The sequence below is a fragment of the Ammospiza caudacuta genome, chromosome 1 (assembly GCF_027887145.1).
Source record: "Ammospiza caudacuta isolate bAmmCau1 chromosome 1, bAmmCau1.pri, whole genome shotgun sequence".
Classification (NCBI taxonomy): domain Eukaryota; kingdom Metazoa; phylum Chordata; class Aves; order Passeriformes; family Passerellidae; genus Ammospiza; species Ammospiza caudacuta.
Window position 1 is genome coordinate 82217623 of NC_080593.1, and position 23634 is coordinate 82241256.

The 23634-nt window shown below is 42.2% G+C and overlaps 1 protein-coding gene across 3 annotated transcripts in view; it reads left to right on the forward strand.

Moving 5' to 3' along the window:
* The window catches only part of CTNND2 (catenin delta 2), a 521421-nt gene that overhangs the window by 241130 nt on the left and 256657 nt on the right, over positions 1–23634 (forward strand). For 2 of the 3 annotated variants that reach the window (XM_058819679.1, XM_058819688.1), the window contains exons 5-6: positions 1150–1322; positions 10177–10744. In XM_058819679.1, the coding sequence (XP_058675662.1) occupies positions 1150–1322; positions 10177–10744 (741 nt within the window). The remainder of the gene's footprint in view (positions 1–1149; positions 1323–10176; positions 10745–23634) is intronic. The other variant, XM_058819696.1, reaches the window with a different exon arrangement.

Sequence of the window (23634 nt, forward strand, 5' to 3'; positions counted from 1 at the left end):
CACCAGAGCAGAGCAGAGGGGCAGAATTCCCTCCCTCACCCTACTGCCCACACTGCTTTGGCTCTCTGGGCTGTGAGTGCCCATGGCTGGGTCATGTCCAGCCTCTCCAGCACCCCAAAGTCCTTCTGGGCAGGGCTGCTCTGGATCTGTTCATCCTCCAGCCTGGGCTGATACCAGAATTTACCCTGATCCAGGAGCAGCACCTTGCATTTGGTCTTGTTAAACATCATGAGATTCCCATGCACCCACTTCTGAAGCTTGTCCAGGTCCCTCTGGATGCCATCCCATACTTCAGGTGTGGCAACTGCACCACTCATCTTGGTGTCATCTTCAAATTTGCTGCAGGTGCACTTGATTCCTGTGTGGAAAAATTGGGAAATTTGCTATGTGCATGTGGTAAGCTAAATCACTTGCAGGTGAACCTAATGAAGATTAGGACATGTTTTAGTTTCACAGAGCTACTAAATAACTGTGGAAAGTGTTCCTGGTCCTGACATGCCCTTCAGTCTGGCAGCCCCAGTTCAGGCTTGCTGCCTGTACTTGGCTCTCCTGCTATGCAGTGCTGTGGTGGGGAAGATAAGATAGCTGAAAAATAGTTATCAATGTTCACTGAGATCAGGGTGTGTCCTGCATGATGAGAAGAGCAATTAATATTTTAAAGGCTGCCATCCATCCCTACAGGCACCAAAGTATTACATCACTCTGTGTACAGGACAGTGGCAGTAATCAATAGATCTAATGTGCTGGGGGCTCAGGGAGGAACAAGTTAGCATTTCCCAGGCAGAATGACTGGATATAATTAAGAGAAATAAACAAGGCTTATCCTTAGGGGGAAAAACCCTCATCAGCTATTCTGAGTTGAAAAGCAGTTCTCTACCAAATAGTATGGTTGGATTTGTTCAGGCATAGAATTTCTTCACCAGTCAAAATGATGCATTTCCTACAAAGAAAGCAATGTGGTCTGTTGTTTGAACATGATGACTGAGTGGTAAGGAAACAAAGTAATGCATGTGTTTTAATTACTAAAAAGTCAAATTCTGAAAATCTGAAGCCAGATACATCTGATAATTTCAAGACTCACTTGACAGATAATGCTGGTATGCTCTTTCACTGAGGCCTTCTGACTGCTCTCAAATCCTGTTCCCACAGGGCCCAGCCTCCTCTCCCAGAGTGCACTCCAGCTCAATTCCAAACCTGAAGGATCCTTCCAGTATTCAGCCAGCTACCACAGCAACCAGACCCTCGCCCTGGGTGAAACAGCTTCTGCCCAGCTCCCGTCCCGCAGCAGTCAGGCCAGAGGTGCCATCCAGAGCTACAGCCAGGTATGTGTCCTGAGCAACTGTGGTCTTTCTCTCCTGAAATTGTGTGGAGGAGCTCCCAGGAAAGAGCTGTTTGCTGCTTCCCACACCTGCATTTCTGCAGTTACTTTCTGTCTTGTTCAACACACCTGCAGCAGGGTGGAGTTACCATCTTGATTTTTGTAAATCTCTGGTGGGTTGACTTTGCATAGTGATAAAGTAATCCTGATTAACAAGGAGATCTGCCTACCAGATTAACTTGCTTGCTTATATATATTTTGGTAATAGCATGTTCAGGCATTTAGTTTTCACAGCAAATTTCTGTGCCTGTGCTGATTATGAGTCCATCCTAAAGTCTAGGACCTGCCAGTATTGCCACATTACTGAAAGCAGTAAGTGCCAGGAAACAAACAAAGCCAGGCTGACACCAGATGTGAAACCTGCCTGGGATACCAGGCATCACATGGTGCTATGGCCTCATCTCAAGTGTAGGAAACAGTTTTTTTCACTACATATTGTAGGATTGTCGCCTTTACTTTTGAAACATTTTGAAAGATTGTCTCAGATACACATGAAAACTTTGTAATCCCTCTGCCTGTCTAAACCATCTCTCCTGGCTCTGACACGTAACCCTCTCACCTTCTTTGCTTTTCACTGTGACATCAAAGCCTCTCAGGAGAAAGTTAAGCTTCACTTTAGACAAGATGTGTTCATGCTTCTGTATCTAAAAGTCTAACTGGGTTGTGTCGGTCAGCACTGGTTATTTTCTCTGTTTAGATGCTAACCATCCTAGCAAAGCAGATCATCTCAGTGTGATACCAGGACATTTTGTAGTTCAGGATTCTGTAGAAGAGAGTAGTTATTTGAATTTCAAAGCCTAAAATTGCTAAGAGATTTCAAGTATTAGAGTCATTGCATAGTTTGTGAGATGCTGAGAGACATACAATATTCTATTCTCTCAATTTTCTTAGAAAAGCTCTCTATTCCTTAAGACTGAAAAATGAAATAAAGCACAGTTAAATTAAATTTCAAATTGTGTAGGTAAGAACAGAGTCCAAATATTAACCCAGGACTGGCCATCAGTGAGTCATGTCCCCAAGTGCCACATATGCATGTCTTCTAAATACCCTCAGGGATGGTGATTTGACAACCCTTTCAGTGAAAAAAATTCTTCCTGATGTCCAACCTGTACCTCACCTGGTGCAGCTTGAAACCATTTCCTCTTGTCCTGTGGGTGGTTGCCTGGGAAGAGGGACTGACCTCCACCTGGCTACAGTCTCCTTTCTGGCAGGTGTAGAGAGCAGTGAGGTCTCCCCTGAGCCTCTCTTCCTCCAGGCTAAGCAACCCCAGCTCCCTCAGCTGCTCCAGACCCTTCACCAGCTCTGCTGCCCTTCTCTGGACATGCCCCAGCACTTCAATGTCTTTCTTGCATTGAGAGATCCAAAACTGGACACAGGATCTGAGGTGTGGCCTCAGCAGTGCTGAGTGCAGGGGGACAATCACTGCCCTGCTCCTGCTGGCTACACCATTGCTGCTCCAGGCCAGGGTGCCTTTGGCCTTCTGGGCCACCTGGGCTTATAATGGCTCATGTTCAGTTGCCTGTATCAGCACCCCCATGTCCTTTTCCATGGGCAACTTTCCAGCCACTCTTCCCCCATGTTGTGGAGCTGCATGAGGCTGTTGTGGCCAAAGTGCAGGACGTGGCACTTCACCTTGTTGAACCTCGTGCAGCTGGCCCTGGCCCATCGATCCTGCCTGCCCAGATCCCTCTGCAGAGCCTGCCTACCCTCTAGCAGATCAGCACTCCCAGCCAGCTTGGTTTATTTCTGCAGACTGGTTGAGGGTGTACTCCATCCCCTTGTCCCGGTCATTGTTAAAGATATCAAACAACAGAGATCCCTGGGGAATTCCACTTGTGGCAGGCCATCCCCTTGATGCAACCATTCCCTAGGCCCAGTCACCCAGCCAGGTTTTTACCTAGTGAAGAGTGCACCCAGCCATGCCATGGGCTGCCAGCTTCTCCAGGTGCATCTTGTGGAAAATAGCATCATCTGGAGTTCTGCTTTTTGAAAAGCATCTTACCCTGGGGGTTACCCTGAAAGACTGTGATGCAGTCTTTAAGGAGGCTGGAAAAATAAGATGATGGAAACAGAGCAGGTTATGGGAGAACAGAAACAAAAACAAAGTAAAATTGACAGGGGAAGGAGAAAGAATCTTTTTTTTTTTAAAGGCAGGAAGGAAAATCATGCAGATTTGTAAAGGTTAGAAATAGATATATTCTTAATATAAATTATATTATACTCATTGATAGAAAAAGATGAATTTATGGAGGGGGAAAAATTAATGACCTAGATTTTTTTTGCATTGGACTTACACTGATCAGACATTGCTTTGATCTGAGAAGGTCTCATGAACCATCACTTCAGAGAGAACTGGTTTCCTTCGGAAAGGTAATTAGTAAGGCAACATTCCCTATCCTTTGTTTTCCTTGGTATGAGAGGACAGAAAATAGATGTTCTTTCTATTTTCATACACATTGTAGGATAGATATTCCTGCAGGAAAATAATTCAGAGAACTTAATATTTTTTCACACCATGATGCTGCAAAAGATGCCTGACAACTTCAGATGAATTTATATATATTTTGAAAATACTAACAAACTGCCACATAAACTATTGATTAATACCATTAAAAGTATGTAAAAGGGCTTTTAAAAGAGGTAAACAGGAAGAGGAAAATTCAGAAGTTAAAATTTAAAAATTCTGAATATGACCATTGCTGATCCCACAATTACAAGGAAAAAAAAGTCAATCCTAAGAATTGTTTTGCTATACCTGTTATAATTAAAATAGGCCTCAGGAGCTGAAGCTTCTCAGATTGTGATAATTTCCTTTGGTATTTGTACAAGGAATATAGCTATCTCTCAACATGAATGATAGTCCAAATGCTTGCAAAAAAAAATGTAAATAGTCCCAAGGCCAGCTGTGACAGCAAGAACAATTTGTGAAAATGCAATTGTATAAAAAAGCAAAACTGATTAGTTTTGGGACTTCCTGTATAGTGTTGCAAAGTGCAATCTAACATTTTTGTCAATTTGGTGGAGTTCATTATAGATCATAGAGTTTTTCCAGCGCTTTGCCTACTTTTGAACATAAAACTTTTATCTTCTAAATACTACCGGGACACATTTCTTAGCAGAAACTGCTCCTCTAGCAGGGAATTACTCTACTTCCCCATTGAAAACTGCTTTTCAAATTCAGTGTCCAGCCAGGTTCCGTGCAACTTGGAGAATGATCATCTTATCAATGATATCAGAGATATCAAAGGAGTATAAAGTACAGCGTGTAGTAAATAGAGTAGTTTTCTGCATGCTCTGCCATGTGTTTGCAAGGGGACAGGAAAGGAAGTTTACGTTCTGGATGAGGACTTGTTTAGCTGTTGGTAATGTTAAGTCTTTTCAGAGGCTGTGGCTGCAACACAGGTAAATCCCTACTGTGTATTATCCTGTGCACCTGATGCTTTTGGACTGAATAAGCTGGCACAGAATTGGAAAACCTTAAAATCAAAAAAGTATATGGAAATTAAAGGTGATTAAAAAGTCTTGAAAACACATTTTACAGTTAGTGTTCTAACTTGTTTCCTTTTCCCTAGAAACAAGTTTGTCAGACCACCACGCCTCACTAACAAATGAGTGCTAGAATGCTTAAAGTTTTTAAGCAGAATCTGTGTACTGGCCACAAGGTAACAGGCTGCTTGATAACCTACCCAGATGAAAGATGAAATTAATATTTTTCTTCTGGTAGGTATGGCCAATGACAATGTGTTTAAAACCAAATTCCAGATATAAACCTAAGAATTTTTCTGTCATAAAGGAAACAAGATGAAATCTTAAGACAGATTACTCTTATTACAGCACTCGGAGAACAATTCACTAGTAGAGATTATGGCAGGGGAAATCTGCAATGCTGCTTTGATTCTGCCGTAGGTAATGACTGTAGCATTCACTGCTGCTTTAAAACCAGAGGTGGACCATCTCTGGACACTTTAAGAAGGTCTCACACCATTCTGTTTATGCATGTAGAAGACTACAATTACCTACCTTCATCTATATGTATGACCTTTGAGAGCAGGATATGGTATGCTGACAAATTTTCCTAATAGTGTTGGAATTTTGGAATGGAACAATGGAACAAAATCATGAGAAAGAGATGGAATAGGCCATATTTGAGGGACCCAGAGGTATAGTCTAGCATCTGTTTTTGTATAAAAGCATTTGAACATAGGTAGAATCTTTCTAGTCAGGTCAGGAACTTACAAATTACATTAAAGTAGTCTTGCAGAAGAAAGGCTCTTCTATAGGTCCTGGCCGAAGACTGAAGGGTGCATTCCAAGCCTAGAGAAAGTTATGCAATTTCCATGCCCTCTTCTTCTCTTTGTGAGAGTGTTGATTGAGGCATTGGACCACAGCAGAGTGATGCCTTGAGTGAAGCCTTATGGAAGGTTCTTTGGGCTTACAGGAAGAAAAGGAGCCCTCAACAGACTGGCAAGTCTAGCAGTCTCTGAAAAAGCTCAGAGCATCACTGAGACTGTGAAATGGAGCTGCACCTGTGGAATGTCTCTAGAAAACCCTGGTCAGGATGAACAATTTTTCTGCCTAAAGCTACCAACACACACCAATAGTTAAAAGCCAAAGGGGCCTGGAGGGAGGTTTTCTACACAACTTGGAAAATGCTCCCTAAAATCAAGAGAAAGGGTCTCCTCAGGGACCACGGTGCACTGTATATGACTATGTTAGTATTCATCAGATGTGACTTGTTTGAGATTTATAAAGGCAAAGAGATCCAGAGAGAAAAATGAGCTAAAAACTGACACTGGTATTTACTGCTAAACTAAAGTTCATCCAGACCTAAGATGGGCATGCAGACTTACTCAAACCTCTGGGAGCAATCTCCAAGAATCAATACACTGATTCATATTAGCAGCTGACCCCAAAGTTTCACTTAAAGCTGTCTAGCCATTTTGTAATTCCTTATCCATGAAAAATATTCTGGAGAATAAATAAGTCAACACAGTTATTTGGCCCTCTTGATTCTACTCTATAGAACAGAAATCTTACATTGCAGTCTTTTATTTACTCTTTCTTGGGTAAAGTTTCAATTTAAGTTATCAATTGGATTGTAAAAACAAACAAACAAAAACCAACCAAACAAAAAAACCCAAAAAAACCAAAAACAAAACAAAAAAAAAGCCAAACAACAACAAAAGAATCCCCACACAAGAACAACCAAACGACCAAAAAAAACCACAAAAAAACCCAACCCCCCAGAAAACTAATTTCCTGGAATTCTGGGCATTAAATGCTTGAATGAACAGGCAAACAACAGCTAGACTGTTCTCTAGTCTCCTATAACCTAAGTGAGTCTCCTATAATCTAACTGGATACCCCCAGTAATTTTCTGTATGAAGCTCTAAAGATACTGTTTTGAATCAGTAGAAAATTATCTTCTTAGTAACATTAAATGGGAAAGAAAATATTTTTATAGCTGTGTTAATGTTCTCATGTTTTTTTCACACATTCCTGTTTCTAAAAAGGATATACCAGAATCCATATATTGAATCGAAATAAGCAAGGCTACTTTTCATTGGGATGCCAGGGAAATGAAACCCCTGTGTCTTGGAATAGATATTCATAGGGCTGTAGTAAGAAAGTCCTTGATTTTTATTCACATCTATGAAATAGGATGATGGTAGAGAATATAATTACTGAGAAGCAAATTTGCTCTTAGTTTATTAGCTTAAACACAGTTTTGTTATCAGGTTGACAAAAATAATGGATAAATGGAAAAAATAAGGGGAAAATACCACTGTATTTTATTCTTCCATACAAAGTATGTCACATTGCAGGGTGAACAATGATGTGTCTTTGTGTCTGTCTTAAGCCAGAGACAGGGAGAAACACAATTAAAAACTAAACCACATTTTGTCTCTGAAAAGATGTGTGGAGAATGTTACTGCACACTTGGCCCTTTGAAAAAACCTAAGAACCTCACGGTACATTTAAGACAGGTCTGAGATTAGTCACATCCTAGAAAATACTGCATGCTAGTGTTTTCATTGCAATCTGTTCATCCACAAGTTCTCTCCTTCACACAGAGCACATGCTTAGCTTTTTAGGAAGTGATATACACTGCATTTTTAATTAAGCATTTAATTATTGTGTCTCACCACTACACCTTGTTCCCTATAACAAATCATCAGGAAATAGGATTTTAGGGGTTTTTTTGAATTAGTGCTTGCAGAATGCTCACAGCTTTATAGAGATTTATTGGGAATATGGGATAATACTGATTTACTTGAAATTAATTATTGTAAATCCTTGACACATTAAGCAGTGTAGAAGTAGATTAGTAAAAGAAATTTTGTATACATGATGACAGCACTTGCCTAAAACCCTTAGCATCAACAGCAAACTGTTAAAGTTACCAGTGTGTTGAAGAAGTACTTGGTGCACTGGTAACATTGCAGAAGACTGTATTTTGGAGCACTGTTTATTAGAAAATTACTATTATTATTATGCCACTTAAAAGTCCAAAAAGTAAAATTTATTAACAAATATCAATTGATAATGTAGCTAGTTTGAATGACATTTTCTTAAGTGCAAAATTTGCTCTGCCCATGTTGTCTTAAATCATATCGACCTTTTTTTTGTCTAATGAAATTTGTTATCATATAGTCTAAACCTGGAAAATGAAAACTGTACTCCTGTCAAATACATTATTGGACAGTCAGCTGAAGATTAGTCCTTCTTTCCACTTTAAAGCATGTATGGTAAGTAGCTCAGTGTGAAAGTAGCTTTGAAAAGTTTGCTGGTGTTCCCACAGTTTTCCTTCTTGGTTTTTGTTAGGAGCCTTTCAAGTGAGCAACTTGAGCTTGTTGACCATTTTTGAGAATGTCAAGACTTGCACTTGAAGCTGTGGTGTTTGTCACTCGCTGCTGCAATCCCAATAGTCCAGCTCAAAAGAGAGCAGCTACTTCCATCTGTGAGCCCCTTGCTCACCTGGCTGTCACCATACAGAGCACCTGGAGTGGGACAGTTTACATTTCATTTATGTGTAAAGCCATTGCTCTGTGAGCTGCACAGCCAGGGAGGTTTGGCTCTGGCAGTGCTCTCTAAAGAAGCCTGAGCAATGTCAGTGCTGGTAGCTTCTTCCATGCGACTAGCAACTGGGAGCAAAGCTCCAGGAGGAGCTTCTCCAAAGCCTTGTTTCTTGTCTCTGTCTAGGAAAATACATATTCTTCCTCCAGACACAAAGCATTTAAGATGAAGGGCAGGCTCCAAAAGTAAAAAAAAAACCCACAAATATTTCCAGTGGGTGTACATAGGAAGAAGTACAGATTTCTGGCATTTTGAATATTGTTTGTTTTCTGCTACAATTAGTTATGCTGTCCTCCGTTCCTGACCAAATCCTTTATTGAGTATCCTAGTGCAAATAAATCAAATTTCATACCAGGAACATGGTGCTTTTGCCCACTTGTTTTTTTGTAGGATGCTACTGGAAAATCACATTGCTATTCAATGTATAACAATGCTACTGTTGGCATTCACAACACCTCTTTGAATTGAGTCACAAAATTCATCATTCACATTTTAAAGCTTCTTCTGGCTAAGGAAATCAGTAGCTGAGAGGCGTGTGCATGTGTTCGGGCAAAGCATCGGTCAGACCGATTCAAACTATGCTGTCAACTCTGAGGATCCAGAGCACTTTTTGAGGTTCAAGTAAATCCCCTGCCTAACCAGAAAAAACCCAGTATCTGAATCTAACAGCACATCTTCCAACAGAGCACTGAGCTCTCCCTCACTGCGGGGTGCAGTTATGAGAGGATTTTGATGTTACCAGACTCACAGATGATCTCTTGAGCCTAAGATCCCCGATAAAAAAAAAGGGGGAGGCCGCCTGTGTGTAAGGGCAAGCTCCATCCTCTGCGGCTTCAGAAGCGGCTCAGGCACAGAACCGAAATTTCTCATAGGCAGTATCTCCCGAGGATTTTCTCTCGCTCCCTCATCCCAGCCCCCCTCAATTACTGGTCTTAGAGGGAGCTCAGCGCTGCCTTGCCGGCGGCCGGCGGGTCGGCGCAGGGAGCTCTCTCCCTCCTTGTCTATGCAGATTCCCCGCTGGATGCGGCCCAGGGAAGCGCCCGGCCCCGGCAGCTCCTCCCGTACCCCCCGCCCCCTTCGTGCCGCGTAACTGAGTGCGAGGCGGCCGCTCGCTGTGCCGTGCCGTGCTGTGCTTCCAGGGCGGCTCGGCGTGCACTGGCCCGGGCTTCCCCTCCCTCCGCCCCTTCACACAGGTCCGGCCCGCGGGGAGCAGCGAGCTCCCGGGGCGGTGCCTCTCCTCGTTAGGGACACAGGTTGCTGGAAACCGAGGAAAGTTACTCGATTAAAGGCTTTTCCGAGGGGCTTCGGCCGCTCTTCTCTAATGTATGCAGAATAAAGGGGCGCGGGTGTATTTATCTGTGTGTATGTACGTACGTAAGTATTTGACCCGGGGCTAAACCCTGCCTGATTTAGGGGTTGGCAGGCGAGCGCATTCCGGAGCCGGCGCCCCGGAGCGCTGTGCCCCAGGGCCGGGTGCCGGCTTCAGCCGTCGGGGGGAGTTTCCACACCTCTCGGGCCGAGCCGGCGGCTGGTTTTTTCCCTGAAAGGCCGAGAATGCTTTAGCAGATTACCAACTCCCGTAATCCCGCGGGCGCCGGGTGCCGGTCTGGTTCGAGGTCAGCGAGGGGGCTGCTCCGGCCGGCGGGCCCACACCGCCCCGCGCAGGGCCGGGGGAGCCGGGCGCCCGCCGCCGCTGACGCCTCTGCCTTTCCTTCCCGCAGCAGGGCCCGGGGGGCCGCGGCGCCCACCCGGGCGGCCCGGAGCCGCCGCCGCCGCCCGCCGCCCCGCAGCCGCGGGAGCCCTTCGCGCCCAGCCACGGCAGCGCCTTCCACCTGCCCGAGCCCCAGCACGCCGCCGCGCTCTACTACGCCAGCTCCACGCTGCCGGCGCAGCGGGTGAGCTCCCCGCTGCCCGCCCAGCCCGGCGGCTCCCCCACCAAGCTGCCACGGGCCGGCTCCGCCGCCGAGGGCGCCGCCTACGCCACCGCGCAGCGCCTCTCCTCCCCGAAGCAGTCCCCCAGCCGCCTGGCCAAGTCCTACAGCACCAGCTCGCCCATCAACATCGTCGTCTCCTCGGCGGGACTGTCGCCGTCCCCCATCCGAGTGACCTCCCCGCCCACCGTCCAGTCTAACATTTCCTCCTCTCCTATCCACCAGTTAAGCTCCACCATCGGCACTTACGCCACCCTGTCGCCTACCAAGCGGCTTGTTCACGCTGCCGATCAGTACAGCAAGCACTCCCAGGAGCTGTACGCCACCGCCACCCTGCAGAGACCCGGCTCCCTCGCAGGTAAAACCGCGGCCGGCAGCGCCTCGGGTCCGCGGCGGGGCCGGGGCTGCGCGGGGCCGGCGCGCCCGCGGAGGGGGGCGGCGAGGGGCGAGGGACGGCGTGAGGCGGGGGGGCAGGGCCGCCGGCCGGGAACGGGAGGGAGGGAGCGGGGGGCGTTTGACAGGAGAACGGCACTTGGGGGAATTGCGGGTGGGTTTCATCCCGGGCCGTGCTCGGGGAGGCTGCCTGCCGCTGCTGGAGCGAAGTACCTGAGTTGTCCCGGCCCGTGCCGCCCTCCCGGCGCCGGGCAGGTGTGCGTGCGGCCGGGGGTGCGGGGCTCGCCGCGCTGCCCGCTGTGACCCGCGGTGCGGGTGGGGGGTTTGTTACTATGGCGAATCTCTTCTCTGCCGCCATCAGAACCTCTGAGCCTTTTGCAGGGAATCGCTTTTCCCCGGATTTACAGGCGGCTCAGGCGTACTTGACAAGTTTGGGGTTACTTAGCAGGAACTCCCGGTGTACCGAGTCGTGCCGAGTAAGAGGTAGCGGTGATTTGGCTCCGAGTGCTCTTTGGGGAACAGGCTGTTACAGCTGACTTCATGTCTCTGTAAACGCAGACTTTGAGCAGATCCAAGAAGTGAGATACTGGTGCGCTGTTCTCTAAACCATCTCTTTGCTAAACTGAGCATCCTTCAGGGGTGGGTTTTTTGTGTTCTCAAAATTTTCAGTTTCATTGCTATAGTAACAGCTGCTATGCTCATATGTTCTCTTGTGTGACATAAATAGATTTGAAGATAAATAGGATACATGAAGAAGTTAGGCTGAGTTTATCAGTCAGGTACACAAGTCTCTTACTGGAGTGAGGACCTCACCCCCCTTTCTCCTCTCACCCACCTCCCCTCCCCCATTCCAGCTGTTGTCAGCATCCTATATAATTCCTGTGTGTCTAAACACACAGATGGAATTAACTAATAATAAAATACTGTTTTGATCTATCTCCTTGTAAGAACTATTTGCTGGATTTTTTTTTTCATATTTTAAGGGCAAGAATTTTAGAATTTTGTATCTTTATGTATATATAACACCACATTTTAATTTCAGAATGAGTAAAGTGTCAGTATCATTAAATTAAGGCGAAATTCAAGATCTTGGGATGCTTGTATCAAGCCTGTTGGCAAATAATGAGTCTCAGAACACTAAGTGGTTTATTTACCATTTATATTAATACAACTTTTTCTTGCTGTAGTCCAGTACACTGTTGGCCACAAGTATTAAATACTGCCTTTGTACAATGGAAATTTAAGATTGCCATAGACTTTGTATTTTAGGTAGTTTTATAACTTCGTTGTATAGCAAGAGTTTGAGTCTAAAAAGGCGTGGATGTCAGCATCAAGGGAATGGAGAAAAAGAATCGATTTAAAACTTATATACCTGTGGCTATGAGCTATTAGTATTTGCCTGATTTTTTCTTACCTTTATTCTAGGATAGAAGTATTTGCTTTGGGAAGTTTCTAACAGGCAAAGTACTTTTTCCTGTTTGTGGACTGTTAGCATTGACATTTGTGTTGTGTTAGGGGTTTGGTTTTGTTTTTTTTTTTAAGAAGGCATCTTTGTATCATTGCAGCATCAAGTCTGTCATGGTAGCTTAGTCCAAAACTTTTTTATTTAGGGGTTAAGGTCCAGCATAATGACTCTGAAGTGCTACAGAAGCTGTTTGTCCTGAGCTAGATCCAAGTTGAAACTTGGGTTTAGGCTCTTTTGGCCTTCTTGGCCAATAATGCTTCTATAGACATTCCTAACAGAATTTTCTGCTTTGTTTTGAATGAAAGTTAAGGAACTGACGTTAATTTTCTTGGATTGCTTTTAAATAAAAGCTTTTGATAAGACTTCTGCATCTTGCATAACCTGCATCTTTTTAAAGCCTACTGCAGGGCGTTGGCTGATTTACTGATTTATGGCTTTGGTGAAATAAAAAGCCTGTAGATGATACATGCATTTAGGAATTAATTAGGAAATGGCTGGTGTATATTGTGTGGATTTTCCTATGGGAGGGAAGTAGTGATTGACCATTTGAGTTTGCTGTTGAGTTTGTAAAAATTGATAAAGCAGCACTAACTTTGCTTAGTGCTGGGCTGATCAGAGCAAACATAACAATCAACTGGGTCACTCATCCCTTAGGGATTTGATTTTAAGATACGTAAAAACCCTTGTTGTTTTATAACAAATGGAAAATCGTGTAACTTGAATAAATATTAGGTGGCTGGAGAGAGAAAGTTCTGCTACTTCAAAGACTCAGTGTAAGCAAGGGTATGTTAGTAAATACCTTTTCTTTTTTTTTTTTTTTTCCCCACAGTGGTGACATGCCTTTCAAGTAGTCCTTGAAAGGAGCTCTCTCACATGATCCATTCTTTTGCAAAGGTTTTCTATTGTGAGCTCCTACCCCTTATTTTCCACTGCCATTCTTATGCATGTTCCTCGTGGCCTGACTGCCATTCCAGAGTTACACATTTGCCAGCAGTGTTAAGTGCCTGACTAATCTTCTAGACTTTCACTGGATTCACTGAAGCCAATGGACTACTCAGAGGCTTAAAATTAGCATATGCTTTAGAGTTAGCCAGGATCAGATGTTACAGATACTACTGAGGTAATCTTAATTTCTTCCTTCCTTCTGTAAGTATTTTTGCTCAGAGTACGTTTGGAATTTGGGCTCTAAGTATATTATATTTTTGCAGGAGTTTTTCAGTCATTGTGTTAGAAATCAAACCCACTGAGAAGGAAACCAAGCAATTGTACTTTGAAAAACTAATGTTCAATAAATAGTGGTTTTGTTTCTTGTTCAAAACATCCAAAGATGAGTTGAAGTTTTTAGGGGTTTTTGAGAGAGAGAGAGGAGGAGGAGGAGGAAGAATGGAGAACAGTTGTCACATTGCACTGATTGATGGTATGCCTACTGTGATTAATGTGAAGTTGCATTGGCATGTATGTGTCATCACAGGGATGATGTTATACTAAGTAATCTTTTTTATATCTGGCAATATAAATATAAGTATTTGTAGTAATTACTAAAACCACAAATGATGCATTTGTTTTAATTATTTTTGCATTATACCAGAAATTTGTCTTGGAGCTATCTAGTTCATGAATACTACTGGGTTTCAGTGTGCTAAACAAGCCAAACTGTATCAATGCCAGACTTAGATATTTAAAAGAGAAAACATTCAGATAAGATCAATTTTTTTAAAAAAATCAAGTAAAAAGTTACATAGATGACCCAAAATATAATCTGTCTGAGACTTAACTGAGGAGATGGCATTATTTATGTTAATTTCCTACAAATTTGATTATGAAACAACTTGAAATTTTAAAAATGGCAATTCTTAGACTTCATCCTGAATTTCAAATGAGACATGCAACAGTGTGCAATGACTCAGTTTTAACCGAGTAACCTTAGAAACGTCTTCAGAAATGGCTTTTAGTCTAGTTATATTTGAGCTGCTGCCACTGCCAAGTGTGTGTGTATGGGTGTGTGTGTACATGTGTATATAGTGGCTCTGGTGAGTGTACATTTGCTGTGTTTATTCTTAGTCTAGCTGCTTCATTGCTATGATCTGCAATTACAGTTTTAGAAGTAGTTTTCTGCTCTGCACTGCTCCAAAGCATATTCGACCGTCTGTTCAAGCAGCGATCCAAATCCAGACAGCACAGTTTGTAAATACCTTCTTGCAGCTTCCACACCTGCACTGAGCTTCAGAGTGCTGCTGGGAGCCAGACTCCCCAAAGCAGCCCATTTTGCCTGGAAGGAGGAGTGTTTAGGACAGCAAGCAGCAGAAACTCTTGCTGGGAAAACTCTTTCAGGAGGCAGGTCATGGCACAGGTGCCCACTCTTCACGCTCTTCTGATGCATCTTCTGGTGGGCAGAATCAGACAGACAGCGCTAGAGGAGTCCTGAGTTTATTTAGGAGCAAAGGGGAAGGAGGCAGTCAAACTGTGTTGTTCATGTGGTTTGTGCCTCAGGTTATGTCCCTGGGAGCAGCCCCAATGTTACAAAGCCATTCCTGTCTCTTCATCCAGGTTTAGCGAAGACTAGGGACACGCAAAGCAATGGAAAGTAGTTTTATACATTGCCTTATTACAGAAAATTCAAAGGAGAGTAATCCTGCTTGAAGACTGCACCATATTTCATAAGCTGTACTAAAAGGTTAAGTTTAAGAAATGAGTGTTGGTGTGAATCACTTGATGTAATGTTAGATGGAAGGAATATTACACAGCTATCTTTGATGTAGTGGTGACACATTTCACTGAAACAAGAGCTGCAGCATCCCTCTCGACAGCTCTGCTTCTACCAGTGCTGAAAACTTCAGTGCTCAGCCTAGTGTTTATAATCTTCTTTCAAGTAAAACAAAATGGAAAAGAATTTTTCCTTTCTGAAGAGGACTGTTTATATGCAAGTGTAATACTAACATTAAAATAACAGCAGTTTATAAAAATGTGGCATGGGTTAATACATAAAATATGCTTTCCACTCCTTGTTGAGCAAAGAGTTCTAAATTTATCAGGCTCTTAATTGGTTCCTTCTGCTCCTTCATATGTCTTGCCTCACTCATCTCTCTTTGCTGGGGACCATCCTTTATCCTTTCTCCTTCTGTAAGCTTTTCACTGTATATGATGTGTTGAACCCTGGTTTCCTGTTGGGGCTTAGGCAGGACTTCTATTTGGTGGTGAGTGTTGACATGTTAAAGCATGTCAATGTGCAGTCATAGGGGCACAGAGCAGCTTAAGCAACTTTCTGTGGGATAACTGATGTACGTTATTATTACCATGGATTAATGTTTCCTTTTGATTGCATGAAAATATTGGATCATCTGTATATCACTAGTTCATTGCCATCTTTAAAAAGATTATCTTGTTAAGTGTTAGAGGTCTCCAGTAAATCACACTTCACTTGTACTTGTGCTAGAAGAGCTGCACTACTGTTAACTTACAGCCAAAGTAAATCTAGAATTAAAAGTTCCCTGCCTTTAAACCCCCACCTGAGACACAGGGCTGACCTAATAAAATAGTCTACGTGTGATGTGCCCATTGTACATTTTTGGACAGGCAAGGAAGAAAAATATTTGAATTTTTTTTTGGCTTTAAGATAAGCTCTTGGACCATCTATATGATTGATCATAACAGAAAGGACACTCGGTTGTTTCCCGTAACTATTCTGTATTTTTACAGAATCTCGAGAGTATCTCTTTTATAGAGAGAACCAAATTGCTTCATTAATTTTAACCAAAGTAGTTTTCCATAGATTTTTTTTCTAAGTTTTTTTTTTCTTTGTTTTTATTAGCTGGAAAATTCCTTTATCTGCTGCCAGGGCCTTTACACATGAGAACACTGTTAACACTCTTTTGTTCTTGGACAGACACTGCAGTCTTAGGAGTTTTTTCTTCTCCTTTTACTCTTTTTTGTTTTGAGACTCTTTCAGATAAGAAAACAAAGGGGAAGATTTTGAGTAATATCCAGCAATATATCAGATATTAATTAGAACATGGAATTTGGTGTCTTTCAAGATACAAACTTACTTTCTCCCACATTGCAGCCTGGGGGTTAGGTATGCTGGTGTTGCTTTAGAGTTGATACAAATGTACAACTAAATGTTCACTTTGATTTTCTCTGTCACTTATTCTACCTATTTCTTTAGCAATAGTTGTGTTTCTAATTGTTACAATTGGAACCTTTACAATTGCGCTCAATTCCAGTTTGGAAAAGGTATCCACAATGGACAGTGTACAGCAAGAAAGCAGAAGGAATAGGGTGAATGACTTTGAAATATGTTATTATTGCCATGATTTTTGCTCCTGTATTTTTCAGATTTAGATCACATGAAATTAGCTTCCTCGTAGGAGAGGAATAATTGACAAGAGCCAAATACAGAAGCCCCATGTGCATCTTTGAGTTAATGAACTTGATGTTGGCTCCCAATGTGAGCAAACACAAAAAATATGTCTAAACTTGGGTCCTGTTCTTTCACTGATTACCACCTTTCGCTTTGCTTCCCATTCTTGATAAGGGACATTGTTTGGCTGATCCTCCTAATGATCTTTCAGAGGAGTGTTAAATCAAATAACATTGCAGACTAACAAGCTTTTTGGGCAAAGAGCACCAGTGTGCAGTACTGCTGGAAATGAGTTCAACTTGTATAAAGCTGCAAGTATTTTAATGAAGTGACTGGGAAACTGTGTGGCAGTGGCTGTTTCTGGGATTTTGGGTGAATGTAACATCAGACCTGCTTCTGGGGACTACTGAGGCCTGTGCTGTTGCTTGGTAACCACAAATGTGGTTTCTGGCCTCTGGTCCTGAACTTTAGTAGTGTACCTAAGAAGGCCAGGATTCAAATTTAAGCATGCAAGTCACTAGAAGAAATTTCTTAAGCATCAGAGCAGAATTTGGAGTGTCTCTGCTTATACACCTGTTGGGCAGGAGGACAAGAAGGAGGTGAAGTTGACAAAAGGTAACAGAGAAGAGTCTCTGTCCCTAGCAGAAGGATGGTTAAGCCAAGGAGCTGGAATTTGCCAGTTTTTCTTGGCTACTGAAATCCAATGGAATGTATGAAGTCAAAGAGCAGTGTTTTGGGAACCTGACTGTATGGAATTTAGGTTAGAGCAATCGAAATACATTAACCAGTGTTGGCACTACAGTTCCTATGCTCGTCTTGCTTATACTGATCTGTGTTCTGTTTAGTATGAGATTGCAGGAAGATAATAGAGCCTCATAAATGATTATACATCCAAACCTTTGGGTCTTAAGGGTGTGCTAGTGAGGCTAAGTCTCATCCTTGCCTATTACAGCCCATTTTTTGCCTTCAGGACACCATCTCAGTGGTGTTCTCATGTACCTATTGTTCTCTTCAGTTGCCATGAGTGTGGTTCTGTGCTATAGGTCTTTGGCCTCAAACTTGCTCCTGAGGGCAGAGGAGAGTGCTGTTGTATGGGATAGGGAGTATAAGCAAAGGCAAGGTCCCCTTCTATCAAATTTCTGACATTCAGTCTTTTATGGCATGGTTTTATTTCTGCTATACAGTCCAAAATGGGATGACTGTGTTTGTATTGCTTGTGCACTGGGCAAAGAAGGTACATGTGAAAGCTGCAGCTTCCTCAGTCTCAAACCCTGTTGCAAGGCGTTATCCAGTAGCCTGGAAATGTTTGTTGCAAAAGAATTGATAAAAAAATGACAGAAATCTTATGTTCATTATGCTTTTTGGGTATGTAAGGGATGTGAGAACAAGCCCTTCATTTTTACTGTGGTGGAAAATATCATCCTTTCCAGTTGCTGTGGCACAGAAGAGAGTAGCTCAGATTTAGGAAGCTGGAATGCAGCTCATCAGTAATATAAGTATTAATTTGTTGGCATATCTAATGGCTTTTTGGTTGTTGTGTGCACACACTCTCTTTAAAGCAGTGCAGGTGCCTCTGTCAAGAATAATTAATTATGGCAGAAAGAAGATGGCAAAATGGGCAGTTGCGGAAAGCCCCTTTCTTTAAGGCCAAAGCCTGTGTGGGGAGGTTGCCCATGTCTGCCATTGCCACATGCAGAGTTCTCATGGGTGAAACACATTACTTGTCAGTGGTAACACCTGCCATAAGCTACATTGGGCCAAATTTGCTCTATGAGCAATCATGGGAGATAAATGAGTCAATTCTTCAGTAATCATAGGGTCAAATTTGAAGATGACATAGATGTGGGCCTAGAACAGAATACCTTTTAGTTTTATAGAAGTGATATTGGAGAGGACAGAGTGATATTGTCTAATGATAATGAATTCATGGAACTGTACATTATCATAAGCAGTTAGAAGCAAAAGTCACAATTTAATATGCTGATATGAGGAGGACCAAGTGATGACTAATCTTACAATTATAAGGCATGGCATATGAAACTGCCAGTTGGATCACACAGATTTTTACTAAGTACATCAAGTTGCAACTTACAGTGTTAGTGAAGTGTCCCTGCCCATGACAGGGGGTTGATACTAATCTTTAAGGGCCCTTCCAGCCCAAACCATTCTGCGATGCTATAATAGTAAAGTGCTGTGTTAGTTTGAATACAAGTGGTTTGCAATCTCATGCAATCCTCCCTTTACTGAGGGAATTTTTGCATATGCTTCTCTATATTTACTTCCTCCACAGTGTATGTCTATGTCTTGTGGCCTTATGGCCCCTTATCCTCTCAGTCCAATCCAGGTGCAAAGCATCCCTTTTATCAGCTAGCCAGCTGTGCTGCTCTTGGGCAGTAAAAGCTTTTGATCATCCATCTAAAGCTGGCCCTGGGTTTAAAGAGTGTTGCCTGGGAGGAAAGTAAGGGTGGAGAAGGAACTGTGACCCTCTGATACCAGGGCAGATTTCCTGTCATTGGAGAGCAAAATGACACCTCTCCATGGGGCCTTTCCCTCACCCCACTACTGTCCTGAACATCCTAGTTCAGTGGGAATGCAGTCATGTTTACATTTGATCACCAAAAGGTGTCATGAGCTCTTCAAAGTTCTGGGAGCATGGTCCATAAAGGAGGGTGAGATGGACTCTTTCAGATATTTATGGGGGAAGAGAAGGTGGAGGGGGACAAGATGACAGCCCTCTGTGTATTTGGGGCTAATATACCATGGAGAAAGGGAGGACTGAATGAAAGAAAAATTACAGGCCTGCTAATCACAGTGCTCTTTGGACATTATAACATAAACTGATAGAAAGGATAATATAAGAATGAAGGTAGTAAATGGTCAAAGGGATAATTTGCAAGAGGAGTTCTCCAAACCAGATTGTGCTGGAATGACCTACTTACTGACCTTTTCTTAGATGATATTTGATGTCTTTCTATTTCCTGTCAGGGCTCTGAGCATGGATTTTCCTGTAGTGCCACTTGGGAAATGTTTACTTAAGATAGAGAAGATGGATATTCTTGCAAGAGAGTAGCTGGGCAGGGACCTGGGTAAAGGAACATTTTCAGTTTGTCATTTTGAAGATTGAAGTAATGGAAAGAAAGAGTACTCCTAATAAAGTTCCACAAGGAGAACTCTTTTTGGCTACTGGAAAAGTACTTTTTAATTTTATTATCTTGGCACAAAACCATGAAATAAGCCAAGGAAACTTCTTGATAGTGGAATATTAGGAGGCATTTTCTGAAGAGAGGAAGATAAATCCTGTGTAGAAAGATGGAAGATGGAAAGATGGAAGGGGAAGAAAAGGATTGGAGCCGAGGTAATAATACACTTAATAGCTGGTTGCATGTTCAGCATCTTTGGCTGAAAAGAAGAGCAGGAGAATACCTATGTGACCTGGTTGAGTACAGCATATCTCACCACCTGTATTAGGAACGTAATAGAATATTTCATGGCCTCACAGAACAAGCAAAACTGGGAGCTTTACACAGAGTTAGGACTTCATCTGAAGAACTGTACACAGCTGTGACCCTCTGTAGGCAAGAGACACTTTCTAGCCTTCATTTCTTCTGAACTGTCCTACATGGATTATCAAGAAATAAAGAAGCTTGGTGTACACAGACCTGATTTAGTGTTTCTTCCATTTCTTAACAGAGGAGAGGCTGCTAGATTATATAGCTTCTCACAGTAAATAGAGGTTATTTGTTAAGAGTACTGAGTCCTGGTAAGAATAATTAATTTGATGAAGGATTTACTTTCTTTGAAAAAATACAGGATTAGTTGAGTCCCTGGCAGCTTTTAGTATAGTTCATCTCTGATGAACTATGGTGCAGGGTGTTTGAAACTAGGTGATTTGTAAGGTTCCTTCCAACTCAAGTTTTTATTTCTATAATTCATCTGACCAAGGAGGGAAAGAGAGCTAAAGGTATCTTCTGAGTGGCTTTTTACCATCACCCTTTGATTTCAGGGCTTTGGCTAACTGGCCAGGATGTGTTTGACTGGAGCATCTTTGTCAGCTAGTGCTCCTCCATTTTCCCTCAAAAGATTTGAACCTGATAGCCCTAGTGAATACAGTGACCTCCCAGCCTTGATTGCTCTTTGTCTGCTCTCTGACCAAACTTCAAAGTTTTCAAGGTTTATTAGTTGAAATTTTGTGTTTCTTTCTCTCCAGAGTTGTAGTTCCTGTGTAGCTCATGTCATCCTTGTCTGTGTTGCATCTTGAAATGCCTTTGGCAAGAATCAGCTAATGCTTGAGCATAACTGAACATCTTCTCCCAAGTGATCTAGTTTGTGTCCTACCATGCTTAATATCCTATTTGTGAATCCAGAAATTCAAGAATTAATTGTCTTAGCTGAAAAACTCTTTTTCTCTGAAGTTTGTCAAGGTTGTGATTGCATGTCACTGCTTTTTTCAGTCAGCAGTAGATTTTGGACCACTTTTTTGAAATCAGGCATACTTGATGCAGGCACAACATGTCTTCAGCCTGCCATATGGCTATGGAAGTGTTGGCTTCACCAGCAAAGCTGCCATTGACATGCAAATAGTGTCAATTTGCATTTATGAATAACCAGTAACTAATGGCATGACACTTCAGAATGCCTCAAGTGTTTGTCACCTTTGGACTACATGAATCCCATTCTTCTAATTGGAATTACTGTTAAGCCATTCTTGAGGCTAAGCACTTCCAGTAGTTTATTGCAAACTGCTCTGAGCACATCTCTTATGTTCCTTATCTTAGATCTACTTTTCTTTTGCCAGTGACCTTCTTTCACCATTTGTCTCCTGCAGCATTTGTCATGGCCATCTCATTTTAGCATGGACTCTCTGCTGGAGTGACAGCACTCTTTCAGCCTAAGGTTCTTTTCTGGCCATGCTTTTCAGCAATAATCTGAATTTGTGAGGTTAATTGCTAAGTCTGTTTTTCTGTGTTTGTTTCTTTTCTTCTCTGCTCTCTTTTTTTTTTTTTTCCTTACAATAAGTTCCTGCTAAAAAGAATCTGTAGCCATCCATTCCTCCTTTGCTTGTTGCTTATTGTGAAAGGTTTTACTTAAGGTATTTTTCTGAATCTTTGGAAGTTGGATGCTAAATGCATGCTATTGAGTGATTGCTATATTAGTAATAATAATTAATTAAAAGAGAATTTTATTTTATGGGATGCAACGATTATTTCAGCATAAATTTTAAGTCCTTGAGCTACTCATGTCTTGGTGTTAACAGTATTCCTTTTCTTTGTCTCTACATTCAGCATTTCTTTTATTTAGAGCATCCCTGTTAGAATTGCTTTAGATTATAATTACTTTAGTAATAGGGGATTATTTTAAGTTTTCTAGTAGAGGTCTCAATAGGTAGGTACATAATGGAAACAACCTAAAACCAGCTTGAATAACGGTACAATAATCTTTTGAGCATAATTCTAAAAGTGAGTAATTGTTGGTCTAAATTTCTTTACAGGCATAACTAAATTCTTTAGTTCAATTGCATTCAAATTGATTTGTATACATTTATTAAAACGTCCATGTTTTAACTCCCATATTTTAAATGCAATGAGTCTCAAATGGCTAGTGAAAACTTGATGAGTAATAGAGTATCACAGAATACCCAGAGATATCTTCCCTTTCTTGAATTTGGCATTGAGAAAAAGACAAAGATAATGAGCTCCATTTTTTTCTCCTGGAATGTCACATACTTATACCTCATGTCTTGGTGAAGTCTGGAAACCAGGGGCAGCAAGTTAAGTGTTCACTGAGGAGGAGAAAGCCTCTGGGAGGAGAAAGGTTAAGATTCCATCAAAGATGACCTTACATGAAAAAACAAATACTACTAATGCTTTTCTCTATTCTCTTAATGAAAGGCAAGTTTGAATACAAAGAGTTACAGATAAAATTTCCAAATTTGGTGTTCTTCAGACCTCTAATAATCTGCAATCTTATTGTAAAAGGAATTACAAAAGATAAGTGCCCAACACTTTTCTGTGAGCAAACCACAGATGCAGTGTCTGAGATTTCAGCTGTGTCTGTCCGAAACTAGAACACAGATTCTCAAAACAAAAATATTCACAATAAGTTAATACTTTTTAAAAGGTGCATGTGTGATTGAGATTCGTTAGAACTATGTTTGCCTTTTCCCTGTTAGCAGGAAAACCTCAGCTTGGAACAGTGAAGTTCTAGGAAGGACATTACCATTAGATAAAGAATTCAGGTTGCCCAGCAAAAGCCAGCTGATGAATACTGTACTTGACACTTCATTACCCAACTGAGTTTTGTTTTTTTCTGTTGTTACCTTTTCCAAAGTGTTGCACAGTGGCACTTTTTTTTTTGTTTGGGAACCACTGTTCCACAAAACACCTTGCTTAACAAATTCTCTGAAAATCTTGAGAATCTCACTTCTAGTTGGATTTAAGCTCTAGATATTCTTTCTGTTCCCTGTGCAGGGAGGAGTTGATGTGGAAAGGTTTTCCCCTTCCCCCTGCACCAGAGCTGCTGTGAGAACTTGCTCCGTTTAAGGTTGACTGAGCTGATGCTTGGTTTGGGGGAAGGCTTCAGAATTGCTGGGGTTTTTAGCTGCTGTGCTTTTCCACAGTGTTAAACACAATCAGAAAGTTAAATTTTCACCAGCAGGCATTAGTGCAGTAGTGCCTGATTTGTTTTGCTGGAGGCAGCAGTGCTTCTTAGCAAATCACTCATGCTGCTGGAAATTGTCTCTAGCCCTCCAAAGACCTTTAGGGTTTTGGATGTTTAGCCCATACTGCTGCTTAACCAGCAGAAATTGGGTCTCCAAGTTTGCTTAGGTACAGCCTTGTGAAAGAGGGAAGACACAGCCTGGGGAATTAAGGATGAACTGTTACTTCCCTTTAGTTTGGAATCCTTGTCAGTGAAACATTCACTGTGGGGCTTCACGGACTATTCCATAGAGGGTTTATTTCTGGATATTTGCTTTTGGGGCCTGTCTCATCAATACACCAGTATTTCATTCCTTTCCTGGGAAATCCTGAGTTGA